The 25,200-nt window shown below is 51.4% G+C and overlaps 1 protein-coding gene across 1 annotated transcript; it reads left to right on the forward strand.

Moving 5' to 3' along the window:
• Positions 1–1,362: 1,362 nt before the first annotated feature.
• On the forward strand, positions 1,363–25,184 carry MTX2 (metaxin 2). The gene is made up of 10 exons (XM_061557578.1): positions 1,363–1,978; positions 6,813–6,860; positions 8,484–8,530; positions 10,217–10,289; positions 13,264–13,340; positions 15,757–15,849; positions 17,814–17,852; positions 19,237–19,362; positions 21,309–21,385; positions 23,812–25,184. The coding sequence occupies exons 1-10, from the start codon at positions 1,942–1,944 to the stop codon at positions 24,002–24,004; spliced, it is 810 nt and encodes a 269-aa protein (XP_061413562.1). The 5' UTR covers positions 1,363–1,941; the 3' UTR covers positions 24,005–25,184.
• Positions 25,185–25,200: the final 16 nt, after the last annotated feature.

Genomic DNA, 25,200 nt, shown 5'->3' on the forward strand with positions numbered 1-25,200 from the left:
TCTGACTTTTTGTGACGCTGTGTGACGAGGCGGGGGGGGGTCAAAAATCGTCCAAAATTGCGTGACGTCATTTATGGACAGGCCCCTAAACGACATCAAAAGCGGAGCCTCCCCCGCTCCTCCTTCCCCACTCCTCTCTCGCGCTTACCTGGTAAAATTAAAAACATTTTAATTTTCAGTGAGCACGAGGACCATGCACATCATCACGGGCCCATACACCAGCGGTGGAAATTCCACGTTACATCGACGGGTTAGATCCATCCACGGCTACGGGCTCAACTGTTGAATTCCCACAAAGCGAGGCACACACGTGTCACACACGTGTCACCTCGGGGTGCCGGGGGGTTGGGTGTGTGTCAGTACTACTCAGTCGGTCGACCCGTGGCATCTATACTGGGTCTGCCCCGTGACCTCCTGCCCAGCGGGCGTTCGACACTTGACGTGGCCTCAACGTGCACCTAGCCTGGCACAAGCGCCGTGGTGACGTCACCGCCACTTAGGGGCCGTCCATAAATGACGTCACACACCTAGGGGGGGGGGGGTCAGACATTTGTGACGTGTGACGAGGGGCGGGGGGGGTTTGAGAAATGTGACGTCACATAAAAATGCGCAACTTTAAATAAATACAGTATAGACAACACGTTTTACTTAATTAAATAGTTTTTGATAAATGTTTTCTCCTACAACATCAGAGTGCAGCGGCACATTAAATACCCACTACAATGACAATAGTTAAAAGCAATTTGAAGCATGTTTTATTTTGTTTTGGGGGGGGGGGGGGCAGAGCTGTGTGACGTCATATTTGAGGGGGGGGTCTGACTTTTTTGTGACGCCGTGTGACGATGGGGGGGGGGGGGGTCAAAAATCGTCCAAAATCGCGTGACGTCATTTATGGACGGCCTCCTAGCCTGGCCAAAGCGCCGTGGTGACGTCACCGCCACTTAGTGGCGAATGGCGGTTGTTGTTGTTGTGACTCAATATTCTCATTGTGATTCACAATTGATATCTTACGCTTAGATTTTTCGGTAAATTCACGTAGGTAAAAATAAAAATAAATAATAAAAATAATAGAAATAATAATAGAAATAAAATAATAAATCACGACGTTTCGGAGGCAACACAAGCTGCCTTCATCAGGTGTAAAAAAGGCACGGCTAATTATTTTATTTCTATTATTATTTCTATTATTTTTATTTTTACCTACGTGACTTTACCGAAAAAACCTAAGAGTATGAATCCTTGCGGTCACGAAAGCTTCAAATCTATAATTGATATCTTCTCTTCCAATCTCGATATCTCGCTGAGCACGTGATCGACCGCGTGACCCCGGCGCGCGGCGCGTGCGGGGGTCACGCGGCCGAGCGGAAGTCCTCGCGCGGGGTATTGTGGGAGCGGCCCCGGCGTGTCCTTGGCGAATCCGAGTCACTATCCCGTGTGTCTCACTCTCCGTGTCTTTCTGTGTCTTTCCCCGTGTCTCTCTCTGTGTCTCTGTGTGTATTTCTCTCACGTGTCCCTGTCTCTCCGTGTCTCTCTCTCCCCGTGTCTCCCTCTGTCTCACTCTCACGTGTCTCGGTCTCTCTGTGTGTGTGTCTCTCTCACGTGTCCCTGTCTCCCTCTGTCTCTCTCTCACGTGTCTCTCTCTGTCTCTCCGTATCGAACTCTCCCACGTGTCTCTGTCTCTCCGCGTGTCTCTCGGCGTGCGCTTCCGTCGCTTCGCATACCACATCGAGTCTCTTCCCCACACGGTCCCCTCCTAACCACACACCCCACGCGCCCTGCCCGCCGTGTTCTCGTGCCCCCCCTCCCCCCGTGTCTCTCCCCCTCCCGTGCCCCCCCCCCCCCCCCCCGTGTCTCTCCCTCCCCCCGTGTCTCTCCCTCTCGTGTTACCCCCACTCGTCCCTCGGCCCGCGAAGAGGAGAGGGTGAGTCTCAGGATACTGCGATGCTGGCCGCGGAGAGCCTCGTCAACCAGATGGCGGGTAAGCGCCTGGCACTGTACTCGTCGACTGTACGCGCATCGATACTGTACCAGTGGAAGCACCGCGCCCTTGTCTCCGCACTGTACCCGTGTCCCGTACTGTACAAGCGCCTCGCACTGTACCCCTGCCTCACTGTACCCCTGTCTCACTGTACCCTTGTCTTACTGTACCCTTGTCTCGTACTGTATCCTTGTCTCGTACTGTAGCCTGCTGCTGCATATTTGAAGTTTGCGTGTCTCTCATCATCATCACAGTGGCTAGGAGATGTTAACTACCTCGCGTGGTACACAGGAGGTCGTGGGTTCGTTCCGGTCCCTGACGCCTGCTGCTGCTGTATATTTTGAGTTTGCGTGTCTCTCATCATCATCACGGTACACAGGAGGTCGTGGGTTCGTTCCGGTCCCTGACGCCTGCTGCTGCTGTATATTTTGAGTTTGCGTGTCTCTCATCATCATCACGGTGGCTAGGAGATGTTAACTACCTCGCCTGGTACACAGGAGGTCGTGGGTTTGTCCCCGTCCCTGACGCCTGCTACTGCTGTATATTTTGAGTTTGCGTGTCTCTCTCTCTCCTCGTGGTCGCGTTGATTTTTCTCGGGGTCCTCTGGGTTTTGCCTCTCTCCACATTTAGATGAAACTTGCGTTTAGATGATCTGGCTGTTGTACAATTTTCACATCTTGTTATATTTTTTAGCTGCGTGACTTTACCGAAAGAACCAAAGAGTATGGATTCCTGCAGTCACGAAAGCTTCAAATCAAGATTTCCATAATCATCAGCCACTTTGTTAAGCTATCATTTGTGGCCATGTCGTTTAAAAAAAGACCTATATAGCAACAAATTTCGATTTAAAGCGTTCGTGACTGCAGGGATTCATCTTCTTGGTTCTTTCGGTAAAGTCGCGTAGAAAGAAAATAATACAAATAAAATACATAATTAAATACAAGTGAGAATTGTATTTTATTATGTTTAATTTTTATTATTGTATTATTTCCCTTCTATGTGACTTTACCGAAAGAACAAAGAAGATATATAGCAACAGTGGGCCTTACCTGGTAAAATAAAAAAATATTTTAGTGTAGCTACTAGAGAAGAGCTGCAGTGATTGAGTGAGCGACAAGCCAGGGTAGTGCGACTGTGGTCATGTTTCCCAAACTATGGGGCCATATAGTAAATCCATGGAAGCATAGAGATACAAAGACACTCCGAGAGATACATATACAGCAACCCATAGAGACACATTAAAGACAAACTGCAGTAGTGTGATTGTGGCTATGTAATCCAAACTATGGACCATACAATAAACCCAGGGAGACACGTGCAAATACACAAACACTCCTCGAAATACATCGAGACCTATATCGGTATATTAAAGACAAGCCAAAGCTTGTAATTGTGGCCATGCAAGCCAAATTATGGACCAGATAGTAAACCCATAGAGACATAAAAGACGTGCATGCCAGCCTTCAGACCACACATTAAACCCGTAGAGACACCTAGAGATACATAGAGATGTATTTTAAAGACAAGTCACAGGAGTGCTTTGGCCATGTAACCCAAACTCTGAACCGTATTGTAAACCACTACTTGTCAGCGCTACACCAGACTCTCCCTGAAGCCCCCTCGTGGCCAGCAGACATCCACATTGGCATTCGGCACAACAATATTGCCCTACGCACGATTGAAATTGGAGTGAGCGCGAGTGAATAACGGCACCCATAGAGAACCACTGTGGCCACGGGATCGCGTGATGAACACAGGAACGAGTGATGTGTGTGGTGTTGTTGAACCCGACTTGCGTGTAGTCATGTTCTGTCCGTTGTGGCGAGTGGGGTGCCCGTCTGTGCAGTGCTGTAAGTGTGCAGTGTTTATTGTGGTTGGTGGCATGCGTGTGTGTGTGTCGAAATGTTGTGGTGGGAGCGGTGGCGCAGTCGTTAGCGCGCTGCACGACGAAGCCGGCATCCAGAGTTCGATTCCCGCTCACGGCCCACATCAGTGAGGATTTTCTGAACCAGTACTTGGCCTCCCTTAGGTCAACTCGGCCTCAAATGAGTAGCTGATGCGATGTGTAAACAATGCCTGTCGGGAGACAAAGGCGGCCGGACGTGGTGCTGGCCACCCGCCTCCTCGTGTGCCGTTCCAGCGTTCACATGTGCTCGCTAACGGCACCTGCCCCAGCTGTCTGTTAAGTCTGTGCAGTAGCTCATGATTCTGCACAGCGCTTGCCTATGCTGCAGCCACGCCTACCCTCTGTCCTGGGTGATTGATTTTCTGAACACGTGGGGTCTCTAACCTCACCATGATCAGCGTTTGTGCTCATGCCTCATTAAACGGCCAATGATGTCCCAGAATTCAGTGGGAGAGCATTTCATTACCTGTACACATGGATGTGTTCTCTTTTTATAAACTTTGACAATATTCATAGAGTCTATGTTATCTATAATTTTAGTAATAATCACATTTTAAACTAATTAATATTCACCTTCTGTATGTATGTTGAACTTATTTCGCACCGTACGTAGCCAAAGGAGCTTCTATGACTAAGTCATTATATACTATCTCTTTTAGCCGTTTGGTAATTGTGTTTCTGATATGGTAAGCGATAAGCAAGTTTTTGGCATTCATAAAAATAATATCCTGAACCTATTCTGCAAACGTAAGGTCAATCTGTCGTCATCGTAATTATTACTCTTCGCAAGTTATATTTAAAACCAAACGCAGCATTTTGGACTTCAGTAATACGAAGCATTTCACGTTAATCTCATTACGGGAAATATTTCATTACAGCATTTCCTTGAAGATAGCGAATCCATTTCACGTGTGGCTGAGTTTTAGGCTAGGGTGGTGCGCCGTTCAATCACGCAATGATCACTTATTTTCCTATTTCCATGTGTGCCCTCGCTAAGCAGTTTGTGGTTGCTGATTTGCTGCCAGGATAGATAATGAATCACCATTATGTCTCGCGTCGCAGTATTACATCACTTGGTGTGAGTTTGTATGTTCGCCTCGTCTCAGGTGGCTGTTATGACTGGTCCTGTGGGGGGTGGGTGAGCATTGCCTCGGGGATATTAATGAAAAAAAGTTCTATGGGTACTTTTGATGTCATTTCTTTGCGTCTTCATTAAAGGAGTTATGTGATTCGGCATGCCCGTGTACTTCCCCCTCGCTCATCTCTCTTTCACAAACGACGTGAGATGTTGAAATATTTGTGGTGGGGGGGGGTGAGGGAAGTGATACAACAATCCTGGGAGCACTCGCCTGGCTGGGTCCACCGACCCTGTTTGAGAAATGAAAATAAACTGGGCTTGTTAAAATCGGTTTCACAGAACCATTCGTGTAAATCTAGGACTGACCAATTAATTGCTCACAAATTTTAAATTGTTCACCCGACCTCAAGGAGAGACGATGTTTATTTTTGTTGTTTTCTAATGATTTTATGTTATCTCGTGTACAAAAAGGCCGCTTGTCCGACCCTAAACGGTTGATTTGCATTAATCTCACTGGTGGGAAGCTGATGACAAGAACAAGACATTCACACACAAGCCTAACCAATCACATTACTTGATTGTAAATTAGGCAAATTTATACATTGTGATGATGCAATAACATTGCAATCATCGCCCTCTGATGGTAAAATAATGCCCCAGGTCACTCTTGCAAATGAGACTATCATGGACTCTTGAATTCTCATCTGATTAAACGAAAAACATTTCTTGCAGTGAAAGATTTAAGCTTCTGCACAATAATCTCCGCGAGAGAGAAGGAATCATTTGATACTTCTGTAACATCGCTTGCACTGCTCACAGGATGTATATTGACAGCCTACACTTAGCTCAGGTGTTCTGATAATTGAGTCTGTGTCTTGGGTGCCACGGTGGCGAGATTTTAACTCCCTCGCCTGGTATGTAGCAGGTCGGTGGTTCAACCCTGACGCCTGTATATTTGGAGTTTGCATGTTCTCCCTGTGGTCATGTGGGTTTTTCTCTGAGTCCTGCGGTTATTCCCTCCACATTTAGAAACATGCTTTTAGAGTATTTGCCTGCTGTAAATGCCCACATGACAATCCACTTCGTTGAGCTATCATTTGTGGCTAGGTCGCTTCTGAAAAATGAGCTCTGCGGGCCTTACCTGGTAAAAATAAAAAAATCGGTAATAAATAATAGGCTGTGTTTGTTATTTGTAAATGTAGCCGGTGTGGGGCTTATAGCTGGGATTATGGGATGGGCCGGCTACGTATATACATGAGAACACGGCTCCGGTCACCTCTTGCACAATTTTCTTCCCGAACAACGTGAAATTAGGCGAGGGTCTGTGCTAAACGGTGGTTCTAGGCTTTTCCCCCGTGCCAAACCGACGTGGTGCGATTCCTCACGTGGGCGAGTGAGAGGTCATCGAGCAGCCGCGATCGATCCACTGCTGGACGAAGGGGCTCCCCTTTATAGCTGCCTTGTGGAACGTAAAAAAAAAACCTCGCTGACATTTCAGTGGAAACAGTCATTTTGTGGATGAAATGAAAAATCCAGCCATGTGTCCGATCGCATTGCGCTTTACGCTTAAAATGGACGTGCGCTGTTTAACCCAAACGTTGCATTGCAGTGACGACAGTCCTCTCGACCGTACACATTGAAAACAAATGTTTATTTTTTTTCCAATATAACTTCGATTTTTCTTCACTCTTAAAACTATATGAGTGGTCGGTTTGTATTTCCTTCGTGCTGTCTTGAACGTTCCTTGCGGTTATTGTGCCGGAAGCCTAAATGCTGATCAGCAGGCTCTGTGGAGCAAACGGGGCCGTGTCATCTGTAACGACGCGTTTCTCTGTTTGTGTGTGGACCAGCTGCCGAGCCGTGGCCGGAGAACGCTGCCTTTTACCAGCCGCTGAGAGGTACGCGCGCCCATCCAAACACACAGCCAGTCGAGTTTGTTCCAACCCGGGTAGCTGTTCGCAGTCGTGCCGCGCGGCTCTGCGACGTGTTTCCGGGTTGTACCGTGGTGTGTTGTTAGGCACGATTGTCCGACGTCTCGTGCCACATGCTGTGAGCTACTTCGACAGTACGCGCGGTACAACCCGGAAAGGCGTCGGAGTATTGTTTTGCCCTCCACTGGAAATATAGCCAGCTGTGCTACAGTACGAGGTGCATATTTGTATCTGGGCATCTGTGAAACTACTGGACATCTGATTCTTCTGATTCTGTATGCTGTGTCAAGGCTGTGAGCTGGCCAGCAGGTGGCAGTGCAGAAAATGTGCTGTGACCCCATCTGTGTGGACCTTTGCACCTCCACACCTGGCCTGCAACACACAGAGTAATGTTTATTCCATGCCGCCGATCAAGTCAGTCGTTTTAATTCTCAACATCTGGAATTTCGACAAAAATAAAGTGACAACATACCCTTTGTCGTGCCAGTCATTGGTCGACTGGGCTGAGACAAATCAAATCGCTCCACTTAAAAACGCAGGCAGCAGAAAAGCCGGATTTCATTCAGGGTTTCGACGGTGCAAGCTCAGTGCCTCTGACATCTGAGCAACTCTGCAGCACCAGGCATTTCTTTGTTCACAAAGAAACTGTTAGATTTTTTATTGCATGTGCTTTAACCACAGGAACATTTTTATCAAAGTCGCCAGGAGATGGCAGTGCAGTCATGGATTCATGAATCTATCTGTGCGGAGCTTTAAGTGTTGCCTCATTAATGGAATAGGTCAAACATCCCAATGCAGGAAACGTAGAATATTTGGTGAGTCTTTCCTGAATATTTAAATATATTTATATATATATATATTTTTTTTTATTAACCTTATAATTCATAACTTGTAATGCAAAAATATTTTGTTTGAAATAACCTGCCCGTATATATTATAAACATAACAAAAAAGTTGGACCATTTTCTGTAACCGGCTACATATTCGCTGACCATTACGTAAAGATAATAACGTCAAAAAGGATTTGTATTTCTTTTTTATTAATGCGGCTATGTGACAATATATTTTCAGCAAACATCGAACAATATTGAACAGCCACAACATTTTATTAAAATCTTGTCACTTGCAGTTAGTGGGTGAAAGTCTGGCTGTCAGCTGCTTTGGCCCCTTCGTGAGTGTAATAAGGCCAGAAGTGACAGTTGATGCTATGTTCAATATTGTACTGACATACTGATAATGCACATGTCTGTAGTACTTGGCAATACTGTAAAAGGTTGGCCCGTTCTCATATTCCATTTGGACAATCTCCACAGCGTAGTTCAATCCCATTTTATCTCCTAACTGATTCTCGGTGCAATTTGAGACCGCGTGCCAAACGCCTTTGTTTCCGGCAAATGAATCGAACCACGCTGGTGCGTCGGCAACATTTTGTGGAACGTTTCTTGCGTGAAGAATAAAACAAAATATTTTATGTCGTCGTCGGCATATTACAGATTTGAAAAAAAGCGAGCGTGGGTTTCTTCCAGTCTGTGTGAAGTCGGCGGGGATTTCTTGTTAAAACCCGCTGCCGTTTCGTCGCTTGTGTTTCAGGTGAGCAGATTCTGGTATCGGACGCGGCATCGTGCCTGGCGGTTCAGGTGAGGCCACTACCTGCAGATTAAAGCATCAAGTGCGAGGCTTGGCTCGGGGAAAAAAAAACAAGGCAGCTTGCAGACATGCATTACTGACAGTGTGATGTAGTGCAGCAATGTGTTACACCGTGCCAAGTAAGTTAGTGTAATTGCAATTTGATGCAGTGCAGGATTGCGCTGTGTTATACAAAAATAATTACAATGCAGCGGAATGTCAACAATGCAAACGCGAATATCAATTGCGGTGTTTCACGGCGGCGGCGGCGGCAGCGTTGAGGAAGTAATACGACGGGGAGAATGCTTTTATAGCAGTGCGGTGACGCAGTGCAGCAGTGTAAAAAGCACATTAACTAAATGAAACGTGATATGAAGTATATAAACGTGACGTCATTAACAAGTGTCATTCATTGCTGTGTGATTTAGTGCCGCACTGTTGTATATGTATATATACCCAGGGCCCTGCTTTATTAAGACAAAAACAATCGGGCCAATATTTTGTTTTAAGTTTATTTTTGCTTGTCATGTTATATTTAGAAATCGTGGGAAAGCCATTGCTAACACAAATATTGGCTGTGATCGGCAGGAACGGGTTTTTTTTTTAGGCTTTACAAGTCCGGCCATCTCAGTAATTCCCCGATTAATTAGGCGGCGGTGCAAATGGTCGCGAGCTGTGCCTCGTTAGCGGCCTGCTTGGGTCAGACAGACGGGGCCGTAAACACGGTGCACTTGTATTAGACGCGGTTGTTAACAGCCGCGCTTCCAGGTCATTGGTATTAACGGTGTTGGTTTTATTGGACATTTGCAAACCAGGTTGGGAATCGCACGGAAATATAAATTTGTGGAATTGCTGCAGATGCAGGTTAAACGGCATAAGCATCTGAAGTGTGGGAAATGTCATTCCACTGTGTTGTTTTTGCAATATATGTAACCGGGGAACTCTATATATATAGGAATATGATACGAAATAAATAACAAGGTGATGGCTGTGATGTAATCAACACGCATCTGTCTCCGTAACTCGCGGCTTGCGATATCGGGCGGCAATGTCTTTACGTCAAAGTGGAAGTGTTCCCGCAAGAGATGCTATCTCAGCGTCGCCGAGTTATTTTCGTTGATGGTTTTATACGCGCTCTATATTTCACACGCTCTCTACACGGTCGGCGCGATATTTGCTATTGGAAAAAATTGCTCGCTGTGGCTCTTTTTTTGTTTGCTTACGATAACGTGCATTTATTTATTTCTGTCCTCGTGGTGGGCAGCAGAGGGCGGTGCGGCAACGTCAATTTGTTGTACTGCACTCCTGCGCTCCCACGCCTACGCAGCTTGCCTGCACCAGCCTGTACCGATGAGCATGGCGAAGTATGGTCAAATAGCCCTCGCCACCCGCACACGACACGGTGTGGGGGAGGCCCCCCTCGTCCAGTGTTGGATTGATAATGAAAGGGGCAGCGACGTGTGCGCTCACGCCTAATTAAAACAAAATATTTAGCGAGCTTGAATTCCAGCAGACGCACGCAGGGTTAGCGCCGTGACCCCTTGACCTTCAGCGACGATCATTACACGGCAGTGGCTGCGGCGGTGGCTGCGGGTCATTTGGCGTCTCGCTGCCCCGTGACTGCACCGCAACGGGTGAACGGCGCTCCGTGCTTGCGCGCGTGTCCATGTGTGCGCTCTGTCGGCCCCCGTCCGCAGGCCTTCCTGCGGATGTGCAGCCTTCCCGTGTACGTGGTCTACCGGCCCAACGCCGAGCAGATGTCCCCTTCCGGTGAGAGCTGCCGCCGTGGGGTTTCTCTGCCCCCCCCCCCCCCTTTCGTTTCTTTAGAACGACGGCGCTTAGTGGCGCCTGCGATACGTCAGCCCGAGGGTGCGCGCGCGCGCGAGAGAAAGAGGGAGCGAGCGAGAGTTCGACGTGCAGACACGCACCCACGCACCCATGCACGCACGCACGCAGGGCGGGCTCGTGGGCGGGCGGGTGGGTGGGCGGGAGTGCATGGTGGGGGTGGGGTGCTGTGGGCAGCCAGCCTGACTCTCTTACCCCAATTTCTCTTCTCGGGTCCAGTGGCTGCTGCATTCATTGTCAGCGTGAATGTGCTTAGGAAGTTCATGAACTCTAAAGCAGTCGTTATCACAATTGCCTCATTGCCATTGTGCTTTGTGACTTAATTGGGCTTATCAGTTTTAGTGCCGCGGTAAATTACAATGTATTTTCTAATACTCGCTTGACTTTATGCTTGGGGGAAACGGTCGTGTAAATTGATGCAGTTTTTACAGTCACTTTGCCGTAATTTATCCGTCAGAATTCCCTTCGTCGCAGCGTCTCGTTGTATTGCTCCGGTACGAATAGAAAAACTCGAGCCCTTCCCTTTTGCAGGCTGAGAAGCCGGAGGAATTGAGATATTCGAGCGTAATTCTAAAACACGGTGGCGGCTGCTAATTATTAACGGTAACTATTGAGAAAAGCAAAGTTGGGAAGAATTAATCAGCTGTAAAGGTCACGCGGACTAGCGCCCGTGTTGGAACGTTACATTTGTTAAATGCTAAACGATGGTGGAAGAGAAAACCAAAAAGGTCACTGGAAAATGTCACAACTTAATATCAAACCCGACTGCAGGTCCGGGGGCCCTTAGCAGCAGCCCAAGACTAATTGGGTACCTCACCGCTCCGGTCCGTTCGGAGGCGGCGCATTAATCAGGGAATAATCGCACCGGCGAGGATTGGTCGCTGAGCTCTCTCCCCATTTCTCTCGCGCCGGGGGAAGGGATAATGATAAAGAATGGCGGCGTGGCGGCGGCTGGCGAGTGGGCGAGGCCCTGGTGTTCGCCCGGCGACAGAGGGTGAACGGGAGGTGAGCAGAGCGTCACGCAAACTCGCGGAGAATCGCGCACGCCGCTGAACTCTGCGTGACCGTGTGGGGCTGTCACCGGCGCAGAGTGATGCCCCCCCCCCACCCGCGCTCTATCCCTCTTGCATCTCCGTCCGGCCCTAGCAGGTGCTACGCACGGAGCTGCGAAACGCTCGCAGAGGAGCGCCATACATTATACATAATATGGTAATGGCCGCCGTTTCGCATCCATCTCCGGACGCTTGTGAGCATGCGCGGACGCATATGCAGATTTTTCCGTAGTAGAGTTAAGCGGCCAATTTGTATGTATGGTGAACTTCTTTCGCGCCATACGTAGCCCAACCGCCGCTCATCAGAGGCGACGAACGATAAATTAACTTTGCCTGCAAATGGGCCAGATGGGATGTACGCCGGCTTCGTTGGGCATAAAGGTAAAAAATAAAACTACTGGCCTCCTGTTGATTCCGAAGAGGGGGGTGGGGGGGCTGGTAACGAGCAACAGGATTCCGGCCGCGATGAAGGCTGGCGGCGAAGGACGGATCGGCCGGAGAGAGAAACAAGAAAGCAAGCACACAACTCCCCGTCCGCCTCGCCACTACGTCGCGGGATGCCAGTAAATGGTTCGATTTAAAACATTAACTTGCGCCAGCGTAATTGGAATACTTAAAAAGTGCACTCAATTGGAACTTTGAGTTCGATAATTAAGGGCCTATTAGATAATATTTAAATTCTCATTACGCCGCCGCCGACGATGGCGAGCGAGCGCCGTCGCGGCCCCGTCTCATTACCGGGGGGGGGGGGGGGGGGGGGGGACGCCGAGCCCCGGCGGTGCCTAATGTATGCGCTGCCCTTGAGGTTGATCGGATGGACTCTATTGAACCGTCGCGAGCCTCATCAGTATTCGGCGCCGTGGGTGTTTGCGGGCCGGGGTCAGGCAGAGGGAAAAGGTGAGGCAGCGGGCAGCGGGCGCGGGGCTGCCCCCCCCCCCCCCCACGACCGCCCGCCCCCCCCCCCCCTGCCCCCCCCACCTCCCCGGTTCATCCGAGCACCAGGTAACGGCGCTCTCTCTCGAGGCTGTGGGAAAATTTGGCCGCGCAAACGGGGCAAAGTGTACGCAGGGGCCAGCGGTCGAGAGCCCCCCCCATCTTTGTGATGATATTTTTGTCGCAGCGCCCCGTCTCCCGTGCGTTTAGCCATCTGCCTTGCATCCCTTTGTTCCTGTCTTTAGTCTTTTATGGGTTTGTTTCTCACATTCCTTTAGCTGAGGTTAATTGCCTTTACTTTTGTTTCTTCTGGAAACTAATGGCTCTGAACAATGGAAGTCCGATAAATTCCAAGCTTTTGCAAAATGCGCTCGCCACTTGCATTTTGGGTGGGTGGGTGTTCGTTTGCATGCAAATTGTCTTTAAAAAAATGTTTTAAACTGTGAAATCCATCAACATAAGCTCAAACGAGGATTTATACATTTCGCTGTCAACATCTTACCATTTTAGGAACTGCCATATTTAACCAAATGTAATAAGTCGCTCGCTTAATAAGACAAGTGTCTGTGATGCTCATGCACCGTTCACTTATAGAGTCTTCAACTTCATTGTGCAGTATTGTTAAAGCCTATGATGTGAACAAGCTGCGACTGAATTAAATTCCTGCATTAAAGTCTCAATATGTCAATATGAGAGTCTTGAAAATTGGGTCAGGCAGAATGTTTTTTATTTTTTAAAGAAGATTTCATTTTTAAAACCCATATAACTAAACGAACCCATAGTGGCGGTTGGTGGGGGGAGCGGGGGGCCTTCATCCAGCAGTGGATTGACGACGGCTGACGACGATGACGATAAACAACCCGTTTAAGAATGAGAACGGCGGTGGTGATTGGGGCTGCTACGCTCTCTTGCAGGCAAGGTGCCCTTCATCCACGTTGGGAACCACGTGGTCTCCGAGTTGGGTCCCATCGTGCAGTTTGTGAAGGCAAAGGTACGGCAGCGGTGGCGCTCCTTGTCGTTATCGTCATCATCATCATCATCAACGTCAACATTGTCATCATCACCTCTCTTCCTAATCGTCTGCAGTTCAGTCAGGCGGAGATAACAGAAATACGATGCTCAACGTATTGTACGTGTTCATCTTTACCGCTAGTTATATTGTAGTATAAAAAAGTATTTTGAATATTAGTCTGTATCGGTATTACATTAACGAGCGTTGGACACGCTCACTCTGCGAGTGGCCCTGAGCCCTCCCCATAAGGGAAATTCCACATTTCTATGGCAGGCATTGAGTATTCACGTTATTAGCCCATGGAGGGATGATGAGCTGTTACCGATATATTTAAATCGTCGGGAAAAAAAAAGGAATTCCGATGCAAATGTTGTTGTGGCCAAAAGAAAAAAAACAGCGGTGAAATTTTAATGAGCACCAGCGAGAGCTAGGTAACGAGTCACGCGCGCGCTCGCGCGTGCGCACACGTGTGTATGTGTGGCAGCCCATGATTTGCGTAGCTCCCACCCCCCCCATCCCCCACTCCACCGTAATGCAGGGGAGGGCCGGCCTGCATCACCACCGCTGCTGCCTGGAGCCGCTCTTGCTGAATAATGAAATAGCCGGTGTTTACATTCCGCCTGCAATTGACTGCCGAGGTCCCGGGTGCAGAGTGCATGCGTACAAAGCGACGAGCCGTGCGGCTGCTGCTGCTGCTGCTACTCACCGCGAGGAGAGTTGGTCACAAATGCATTAGTCCCATTCCTGGATAAGGAGAGGGCACAAGTGGGTGAAATGTTGATAATTTCCCAGCGTCGCTCAGTTTCTGTGCCACAATCCTGTGTGCGTACACGTGTCCATGGCTCGCTCCGTGCGTTTGAAATAGTGAGTGATCGGCTCGAAGGCTCTGGTGCGTATTTGTGCATGCTATGAATGCTTCATAGGTGCTCGCTAACAACACTTGCCTGAACAGTCTGTTCAGGCTATACGGGGGATCTTTGCCTTTGCATGCTACGAATCCGGCGATCCGAGTTCGATTCCTGTTCACGCCAAGCACCAGTGACTATTATCTGAACCGGCCCTTGGTCTCCCCTAGGTCGACTCAGCCTCAAATGGGTACCTGGTGCAATGTGTAAGCATCGCCAGTAGGGAGACAAAGGCGTTCGGGCATTGTGCTGGCCCCCCCCCCTCGCATGCTCGCTAAGAGCACTTGCCCGAAGTGCTTGTGAAGGCTATATGGGGGTCTTTGCCTTGGCATGCTAACAATACTGTGCAAGAGAATCGCGTATTTGTAGCGTGGATGATTAGAATTATAATAACAACAACAGTAATTTTATCCCGTTCAGGTCATAATTGCATTGATAATGTAGGTGATAATTACGATGGAGATTCGCTTGTAGTTAAGAAACGCTTGGTTTTATTTTCGTGTTAAAGTATTGCATTTGTTAATTATTGTTCGTTTTTTTTACAATTGTTAATCATTGTTACTGTAGAATTGGCTCGTGCCTCAGATGGTGGGTGAATTGTTTACATTGCAGGGCTGTGACAGGCTGCGAGGGGCTCAGGGAGGCCTCAGTTTAACGCGTTGGCTTTCTCGACCAATATCATCCACAATATAGGTTTTTTTTGGGGGGTTAGATCGCGTAAATATAAGTGTCCTTCAACCCGCCACCAGGGAGGCCTTCGTGCAGCAGTGGTTAATGGTGGACGATGATGACGGCGACAGATTATTATTAGAGACTTGATTTTAATTTTTCCAGTCCAGCAGATATCCTCTGCACAGCGTTAACAGCGCGTGCACGCAGCCCGTGTCGCAGCCGCTATGTGCACGATGCAGACGGCATACAGAAAGAGCACAGTCTGTGCACAGCAGTCGGTGTGGTGGTGTGCGTCATGTCGGTGTGACCTTGGTGTGATCTCAATGTGATATCGGTGTGCTGTGTGTTGTGTGTGTGAGAGATCTGGGTGGGAGCTCGGTGTGATCTGGATGTGATCTGGATGTGATGTGGGTGTGATGTGGGAGTGAGAAGTGTGGATACATCAGTGCTTGTGTTGATTGTGTGTTGTGTGTGTGAGAGATCTGGATGTGATGTGGGTGTGATGTGGGGGTGAGAAGTGTGGATATATCAGTGCTTGTGTTGATTGTGTCAGAGGTGGAATACCCCCACCTGCCTGGCGGTCTGATTAATTCAGGTTCATAGTTCGAGCTGTGAATCTTTTTTTACACTGCGGTGATTGTAGAGCGGTCACTCGAGGCCGCAGGGGTCATATGAACCCAATTAAACACACATACAACATAACCTAGTCGGAAATAATCGTTTCTTGCGCACAGGATGCCATCCACGCATGCATCGTGATGATGTGTGTGTGTATATATATGCCCCCTTCTGACCTGTGTGCTGTGTGGGCTTGCCAGGGCCATTGCCTGAGCAGCAGCCTGGACGAACAGCAGAAGGCAGAGATGAAGGCCTACATGGAGCTGGTGAACAATGTTCTTCTCACCGCCGAGGTGAGCGGCAACCCCGCGTGACCCTCGCCGCGACCCTCGCCGCGACCCTCGCCGCGACCCTCGCCGCGACCCTCGCCGCGACCCTCGCCGTGACCCCGCGTGACCCTCGCCGCGACCCTCGCCGTGACCCCGCGTGACCCTCGCCGCGACCCTCGCCGTGACCCCGCGTGACCCTCGCCGCGACCCTTGCCGCAACCCTCGCCGTGACGCCGCACATGCCACAGACCCCAAGCCGATTCCCAATTCTCCGGAACGCCGCCTCGAGCGTCGCTTACCGGCGCTGCAACGGCGCGGTGTCTGGCGCGATGGTGCGGTGTCCGTGCTGCGATGGGGCAGGATAGGCGCGGCTGCTGCTGCTACTGCCCGCTGCTGCAGCTGCTGTAGCTGTGGCCGATGCAACGATATAATGATGACTGCTGTAGTGATATGAGTGATGCCTTGGTGAAAGAGCCAGTGATCAGTGGCCCGGTCGTGAGTTATTAGTACTGTAGTGATAGGAGATGAAGTGATGAGTAATGCAGTATCGAGTTATTAGAGCTGCAGTCATGAGCGAGGAAGCGATGAGTGATGCAGCGATCCATCAGTAAGTGATGCGATAAGAAGTTATTAGTACCGTGGTGACGAGTGATGCAATGATAAGTTATTAGTGTTGCTGCGGCGATGAGTGTCTTAGCTTATGCCTCTGCCCAGACCGGTGACGAAGCTGCTCTGCCTTGTCTCAGCGTTGGTTCACCAAGTCGGTTGGCAACCGCGTGCAGCGAGACCTGATCGTACGTCAGGTGCAACTTTCGTCTTAAGGCGGCGTATTTTTGCTGCCGGTACATTATTACACAGCTTGATGGGATCGTAGCTACCAAGGTTACAGAGCGATGCGAAACGTAGAATTTTGCGCAGCGTCGCATGACGACGTGGCTTTGCTCGGGGACTCTGCTGGACGGCCGACTTGAATGCCTTCTTTTCCGATCGTTTCTCGCGAGCCCGACAATATCGCCTTCTCGGACGACAAAACCGGCATGTCGAGTGACCAGAAACACCCAGCACCACACCGGGCACACGAGCGAAACGCTGACCCGTGGTCTCCGACGAGGAAACCGTGCCATCGGGGAGCGGTGGCGCTCGGCGAGGCTTTGTGAAACAAAAGAGTGAGGAAGTTGGCCGAGATGGGCGCGCGATCGATCGTCGGAAACCGTTCGGCGCGAGGATTCTCTCCGCCCGAGTGGGCGTTATCTGTTGTCGATCAGAGCGAGCGAGGTCACGGTCGGTGTGCAAGTGGAATTGGCTGGCAGAATGTCTTATCGCGACCCACCACCCCTCCGCCCAATCACCCCCCTCCGCCCCCCCTCGCAGAGTCCCGGCTTGATTGCCCGACCTGCCGCATTGACATGCGATGTCGGTGGCGCGGCGGCGACGCGCCTTTAATTGGCTTACATCGCCTCGGCGGAAACAGGGGGGAGAGGGCTTCTCGGGACCCGGCAACGGTAATTGGAGACGTGATGCATCTCGCTCTGCTCTTGACCGCCGCGAGTTCCCGCCCGCCCGCGTGCGCGACGCCGCGAGATGTCGGGATCTGCTCGCGGCTCGCGTAGATTATTCGACTCTCCCGTAGGTGCGCCGCGCCTGCTGCTGCTTGGATTCCCCTGGTCCCCGTAAGGTGCAGCAGTGGCACGGCGCGTTGCTGCGAGCCCGCAGCCGTGAGTCGGATTCTCGGTCAGTCGCGGGTCACGGACTGGTCCCTCAGGGTCACCGCTGCCCTTCGGCTGCCCGCACTGACCAGCATGGCGAGTTGGTGTCAATCGACCCCCGTGACTGACACGGCAAGGGAGGGGGGGGAGGCCTTCGTCGAGCAGCCGATTGGACAACAAAGGGCTATACCTGATCTAGTTTTAAAACGTTTGTGCACGCGCACGTTTGTATGTACAACGTGCGTTCGCCTCTTTAACGGGACGCCGTGTCTCTTCCCGCAGCTCTACATCCTGTGGTGCGACGACACCACGTGCAAGGAGGTGAGTGGCGCACGCTCGTGGCGCGGTGCCTGCCCTGGGAACGCAGACTCGCCGGCGCGCTGTGGCCAGTGTCAGCGCTCGCAGAGTTGATCACAACCCCGCACCGCTGCGTACCATAGGGAGAACTCAACAACCTTTAGGCCCCGAGCACCCGTATAAGGAATCGTAACGCCTCTGTTTTTTAGGGTAGGTTGTTAGGTTGTGCTCTGCTCCCGTAGCCGTGGTCATCTTCGCCACACCAGCCAAGCCCCTGTGTGAACAACCTGTCGGCCTTTGCTGTTGACGGGGGGTCACCCCTCGTTCTGCTGTTCCCACAGTCTGGAATTTCTGTCTCTTGGCCTTCCGCAATGGCGAGAGCCTTCACCTGGCGGCGAGATGTTATCTCTCTCGCCTGGTTTACCGGAGGTCTTGGGTTCGAACCCCGACCCTGATGCCTGTATATTTGAAGTCTGCGTGTTCTCTCTCCCCGTGGTCGTGTGTGGATATTTCTCCAGGTCCTTCGGTTTTTCCCTCCACATTTAGAAACACGCGTTTGCAGTATTTGGCTGTTATAAATTTCAACGTGATAAGCTACTCCATTGAATGATCACTTGTGGCCAGGTCACTTCTGAAAAATATCTATATACCTGGGCAGATAAAAATAGGTTTAGGTAACCTGTCGAATTCCAGGCTCAAGAGTCTCCTGTTCTCTTCCATCCATCACTGATCTCAATTTTCTCTCTAGCCCCTATCTGTACGACGGCGTCTTGAGATAAATCGCATTTCAGCGCTTTATCCAAATTCTGTCGTGCAGTAATTAAATGTCGGGTTTTTTAAGACGCATGCCTATTATTGGAGAGAGTGAAGCCCCCTGACATCCCTGTCGGCCGGAAGTGTTGCACGCTAAATCCTCACAAGGAAATCGCTGGGGCCTTCAGTGTCGCTGGTGTTCTGCTGCCCCCCCCCCCGCCCGCCACCTTGTGCCCGCAATCCGTCGAGGCTAAACCCTTTCTCGTTCCGATGACGTACGTGTACGCCATCAGTTTTTCTTCTGATTCCGTTTCGATGACGTATGTGTACATCATTAAACAAAACCGGAAGGAATTTTTTTTATAATTTAACTTTATCAGTACCGAGGCTCCCACAAGGCCGTGTGGTAGGACATGTAGCAAAGTTTTGGGCCAGCTGTCAGAGTGCGGTCGTGTAGTTACAGTTCCGTGCGGTGAGTACAATGTCTTTAAAAATAACGGCGCCACTACGCCTCTATAAATAAAATGAAGGCCGAGCCGCTTGCGCGTTTTGAGATGCAGAGGTCAACGGGACCCCCACACCCTGCAACTTGCACAGACCTCTCGGAACGGGAAAGGCTTAACGGGGAATGTTGTCTCTCTCCGTCGTGGCGCAGATCAGCCGACCACGGTACGGCTCCCCCTACCCCTGGCCTCTCAACCGGCTGCTCGCCTACCAGAAGCAGTGGGAGGTGCGGCGCAAGATGAAGGCCCTCAGCTGGGCCAGCAAAACCCCGGAGCAGGCGAGTCCCCCGTGCCCGTGTGGGGATAGCGGCGTTCGTTGGCCTGCGGTTTTGCATGCGCGCGTGTGCGCGTGTGCGCGTGCGTGCGTTACATCTGTCGGAGTGCGAGGGGAGTTTCAGCTCGGTGGTGCTGTGTGGAATGCTCTTCCTTCCGATATTAGGAAGCCGCTGGAGCTATGCACTTTGAAATCTAATTTCTTTGGAACTACTTTTTGTGTTTAGTTTATCATCCATAATACAGGTTTTTTATGGGTTAGGTCGTGTAAATATATAAATGTGTTGTTAAACCCGCCACCACAAATCTGGCTGTCGCCTGATGAAGCTAGTTGTAATTTCTTTTGAAACGTCGTTTATAAATGTTGTGGCTTGGCTCTCCAACACACCGGAGTTGCTGTACTAGTAACGAATTGGCCACGTTCTGTTTACGTAACACACCTTACTAATTGGCTGTGTCAGGTGGTGGCGGGTTTAACGACACATTTATATATTTACGCGATCTAACCTAAAAAAAGCTGCATTCTTTTTGTGTTCAGTTTGTGGTTCTTCCCCAGCACCTCCCAATTCGTTGGCTACGTGCGGTGCGAAAACATTTCAACATTCATACTGAAAGGGGGGGGGTGGCATTTCGTCCCCCCGGCTGAGCTTTGTCCGTGACGTCTCGGCGGTTTCGCTGCTATCGAGCGCACTGCAGCCGAGGCCGCTTGGGAAGCCCCCGCGCGTGGATGTGAACACACGGCGCTGGCATCTGGCGCAGCCCTTGCACCTCCAGCCGCTGACACGCCAGTCCCGCTGGGCCCGGCTGGCGCAGCGCTACGGGGGGCCAGACAAGCGGCGATTGCCTTGAAGCGCCTCTGCACGGTTGTGCTGCTGGCGCCGGGTTTTGCGATAGAACCCCCTGCAGCTTGACTCGGAGGGTGGGTGGGTGGGGGGCCCTGTGCTTGTATCATTAGGACTCCGCTAATGATGTTTGCTAATGTGGGGAGGATAAATGGTCCAAACGCTTTTCGAGAAGAAGAGTGTTTGTATAGGCTGCTGTTTCCAAACAGAATACCGTATTCTCCCTGAGTAATTACCCAGCCATTTATGTTATTCGAGGGGTCATATTTCTGGCGCCTGTTCTGGACAGATGCTTATTCATGTCCCGGCGACTGCACGAGGAGTTATACAAAAATACTTGCCCCGTCTTATGTGGCCTTTAACGCGATTGTTGAAAATCTCGCAACCGTCACTCGTGTTCTGATATGCGTGTGGCCTCTCCCAGTTAGTTGTTGGTTGAGCGAGGCCTACGAGAGGGGCTTGGGTTCGGCAGCACGAGTTCAGGGCCGTCGTCATCACCGGTTCCTGCCTCCCTGACCCGAGCGAGGCTGCCACGATCGTCGTGGCGAAGTCCGAATAGTGTTGTTCCCTTGGAACGCACATTGCACGGGACGAAAAGATGGGCTTGCGCTTGTGTTGTGGCAGTGCACTGTGAGTGTCGATGTGCAAATTGATGTTGGGATGTAACATGACGGTCATAAATTGTGGTAGTGAGATGTTAATTACCTCGCTTGGTATACAGGAGATCATGAGTTCGATCCCGACCCTGACGCCTCTATATTTGGAGTTTGCATGTTCTCCCTGTGTTGCCTTCTGCAAAAAAGCTGTATAGCTTCGTGGGCCTTATCTGGTGGAAAAAAAAAAATGGAAGTATATCGGTATTTACCGTTGTGTTTTCGGTGGCGAATGTTCCTACTGCGCTTGTTTTTTTCTTGCCCTTTCAATCCCAGCGTCTTGACGCAAAGACACTTTCTTTCGTCTTAACGAGCTCTCGGCCAGTTATAAATAGCGACGGGCGACACCTAATTTGTAGCCGTGATGGCGACGCGTGCGGCCCCGTCTGACGTGCTGCGTCCGTCTCTCCCCCCCTCCTCCCCCCCTCCTCCCCTCCTCCCCCCCTCCCCGCGCAGGTGCATGACGAGGTGAACCAGTGTCTGCGAGCGCTGTCGCTTCGGCTCGGATCTCAGGCCTACTTCTTCGGCCGCCAGTGAGACGCGCATTATCTCAAGCACATCATCATCATCATCAACAACAACAACAACAACACAGCAGCAACAACAGCGGCAAACGATCGGCACTGGTGCCAGGCTAGATGCACGTTGAGGTCACGTCAAGTGTTGAAAGCTCGCTGGTAGGGTGATCATGGCACAGGCCCCAATTGACGACTTAGCATGCACACAAACGTACGAACAAAAATGGCAGACTCTTAAGGGCTGCAACTGAGCATTTATTGCGGCCAACACAGCACATGAGGGGGTGGTGTGGCCAGCAGCACATCCGGTCGCCGTTGCCTTTCTGCTGCTGACGTTTACACACCTAGGGAGAACCCAGGAACGGTTAAGACGTCACTCGCCACCGACGTTATCCAAGGTCAGGAATTGTGTTCAGGTCGTCAGGTTGGTAGCGCAGTCTGCAAACCATTGCAGCTCTGCTCTCAACAGCAGGCGCGCGCACACACACCACCTTTAAGAGCCTTTTGGGGCAATTGATGTTCGCGAGCACCTATCAAGGTGGGTGGTGAGCACCACGCACACCGCCTTTGTCTCCCCAGGTGCTTACACACCGTACCAGGTACTCATTTCAGGCCGAGTCGACCTACGGGAGGCCCATGACCGGTTCAGATAATCGTCACGTGTGTTTGGCGTGAGCTCGAATAGAACTAGGGTCGCCGGGTTGATGGCGCAGCGCGCTGACCGCTACGCTACCGCTGCACACCGCCACAAAGATCCCCCGTATAGCCTTAACAGACTGTAGGGGCAAGTGCTGTTAGCGAGCGCCACACACACACACACGCTGAATTACGCGTGGAGGAGAGGGAATTCGCCTTGGGGTGGGTCTTGGTTTGGTCAAGCACCTCGGGGCTTGGGGGATGGTATCGGTGCCTCATGGAGAAAGGCAGCACCTCGCTGCGAGCCGTTAATCTGCGCCGGCGTTAACGGCTATAATAGCGCTGTAGTTCACTTGAACTGAAATGCATCATTCCCGCCCCCCCAGAGTTGGTAACCTGTACCTTTTTCAGGTCGCCCCCCCCCCCATTCCTAGGCTCGCATATTTTTCTGAGACCCTCCCAAGAGTGCTATTGAGGCTCGAGAGAAATCGCGCGTGACGTCGTATCACTTTTGTGCTGGCCGCGGCGTGAGGCTCGCCGTTATTGTTTAATAAAGGGGGAGCCACTGGACCGGCCGCGTGTCTGTCCCCCCTTCTCTCTCTCTCGCTCGCTCGCACACTCGGTGCCAAGGAATGTTGAGCCTCCGATCGGCGCTCCTAGCGCCGCCACCCCGGGAAACTCAGAATTGCCGCGGCCACCCCCTCTGCGCGCCCGTTTCCATTTTTTCCGCGGCGCCGGCTGCAAGAGGCCCCCGCAGACAGCTGGGGCGCTCGGCCATTCATCAGACTGCAAAGGTGCAGACTTGGGAGTGGTTATAATGTGCCCCCGCCGCCGTTGAGGTCGGTGTAAATACTGGCTACTGTGTGCTTTTCTCTCCCTCACTACCCCCAACCACCCCGCCCCGCTCCCATCCCTACCCCTTCTCCTCCTCCACCACAGCACCACCACCCCCACCCCCCCCCGCCTCTTGTGTGTGACCTTGGTAATTTGTTGGGAAATATGACAAGTGGGTTTTAGAGCTTGGCCGCGCGTGCGCATGTTGGTCGCCCCGTCCGTTGGCCCTGTGCGGCGAGAGGAGGCTGCAGTTTACAGCGCGGCTGCGTAAGGAGGTCATTAATTATTGCTTTTATGGCTCTTTAACATTGATGGCCCCAAACGTTTCTTGGCAGTAGCTTCATGCGCACGATTTACACACCCATGTGGAGGCATTAAATAAGGTAAATTACTGACAGTACAGTTTAAGCTTTTACGTTGTTTTCTTTATTGAGTGGAGTTTCCACAAACACTGGAGTGGATGTTTTTTTTTGTTCTCCTTGGCTCGTTAGTGACTGACTGCCGGCCCCCGCCCGCAGCTGAGTCAATCAAAGTCGGCTCAAAGCAGAGCTTCGTTTCTGTCCCGGGGGGTCGGTGAACCGGGGACGTTATTTTCACACACACGGCGCGCACACACACACACACCGCCCACGCCGCATCCAGCATACCTCTTGCCAATCAATGTCTGTGGCCCACGCGACGTCACTGCCCTACGCAAGCCCCGACCACCAACCCGGAAAATATTCGGTGAGAACTCAAGCCCCCCCCGGGTGAAAGCGCCCCCACGCCGCCACGGAGCGGCCGGTATCTCGACCCTCGTCATTGAACCGGTGGCCTAAATTCCACATTTCCATTCCGAGGGTGAGGGAGGTGGAGATGGGGGGGTGATTGTGCGAAGCTTCAGCGCCACCAGTCTTGGCAAACGATGACTATTATCGCCGCTGTCTGTGCCCCCACCCCTCACCCCCCTGCCCCCCGTCACCATCCTCTAGGCCGACGGAGCTGGACGCGCTGGTGTTTGGCCACCTCTTCACGCTGCTCACCACGGAGCTGTCGAGCGACACGCTCCCCGAGCTCGTGCGCGCCTACCCCAACCTCGCCGACCTGTGCCAGCGCGTCGAGCGCCAGTACTTCCGCGAGCCTGGCGATGACACCACCGCCTCCACCGAGGGCTCCAGCGCGTGAGGTCCCCGACGGGGGCCCCGGGGGGGGGGGAACCCGACGGCGGTTGGTTCCCCGTGGCTCGTTGCCGACGGGAAGAGCGAGTGACACCGTGCGCACAGGAGGACGTCTCGTGTTGGCGCGTTTGTTTACACGCCACACTAGGTACTTGTTTCAAGCGTGCGACCAACTAAGGAGAGGCCCTGGACAGGTCGAGATCTCGCTTTCCGCTGATATTGTTCGCTTTGGCCAAGAATCGAACTTTGGTTGGTGTGCTGTGGTGTGGCAGTGTGTGTGTGTGTGAGTAGTGGTCGTGCAGTGGTTAGCACAGTATTGGACGTTTGCAACAAACTGAATTCGATTAAAACACTGCTTCGGTGGAGAGTGGTGTCTTCATTTGTCCTGGGCCTCATCTAGGTTGACTCGGCCTTAAATGAGTTAACCTGGCATGGCGTGTAAACACCAGCACGGGAGAGACAAACACGGCCCGTGGTGGTGGTGGTGGCGCTCACCACCGCTACGTGCACAGTGCCAGCTGCGATGGGTTCTCGCTTAACAGCACTTGCCCCCCACCGTCTGTGAGGCTACACGGGGGATCTTTGTGTGTGTGTGTGTGCGCGTGTGGGTCTCCTGGGATGACCCTGCAGCGAGACGCGCGGGGTACTGATCTGTCTATGCTTATACTGGTCCCTCCGTCAACAATAAACGTTACACTGATATTGAACGTCACTTCGCGCCCCATATTGAACGATTCCTCCCAAGTTCATCGTTACTACCCATATTTTATTAAACTGCCACGTGTTGTTTGTTTGAGTTGGTGGAAACGAGATTCCAGCCGAGTGCTGGAGAGAGCGAGCGAGCGAGCATTGCCATGTTAATGTGGCGCGCGCCTTGTTTCGTGCTGTTGCTGTGGTGTCTTTCACACGCGTGCACGCGCGTACCGCCATGTGCCATGTGTAAATGTTTGTGCAGGTACACAGGAAACGTGCGGCCGCGAGCGTCGATTAGCCCAGTTTGATGAAAGTGATTTGATGGGCCAGTGGCGATTCATCAGTTGCAAAAAACAACCAGTTCCAGTGAGCTCATTATTATTATTAAAGACATCTGCTTCATTTTCTCCTGCGGGTTTAATGAGCTGCCTTATTAAATTCAAAGAACGAATTTAGTATCTTGGATGAAAATAAAGATATATTCGAATGGAGTACATTTACGTTTGGTCT

This window comes from Lethenteron reissneri, chromosome 23 (assembly GCF_015708825.2).
Source record: "Lethenteron reissneri isolate LAM-NWPU_2019-01 chromosome 23, ASM1570882v1, whole genome shotgun sequence".
NCBI lineage: Eukaryota > Metazoa > Chordata > Hyperoartia > Petromyzontiformes > Petromyzontidae > Lethenteron > Lethenteron reissneri.

Coding starts and splice junctions, on each gene's coding strand:
- MTX2 (XM_061557578.1), top strand. CDS start 1,942: ATGCTGGCCGCGGAGAGCCTCGTCAACCAGATGGCGG. Junction 10,290..13,263: donor CGAGCAGATGTCCCCTTCCG/GTGAGAGCTGCC, acceptor GCTCTCTTGCAG/GCAAGGTGCCCTTCATCCAC. Junction 15,850..17,813: donor ATGTTCTTCTCACCGCCGAG/GTGAGCGGCAAC, acceptor CTCTTCCCGCAG/CTCTACATCCTGTGGTGCGA.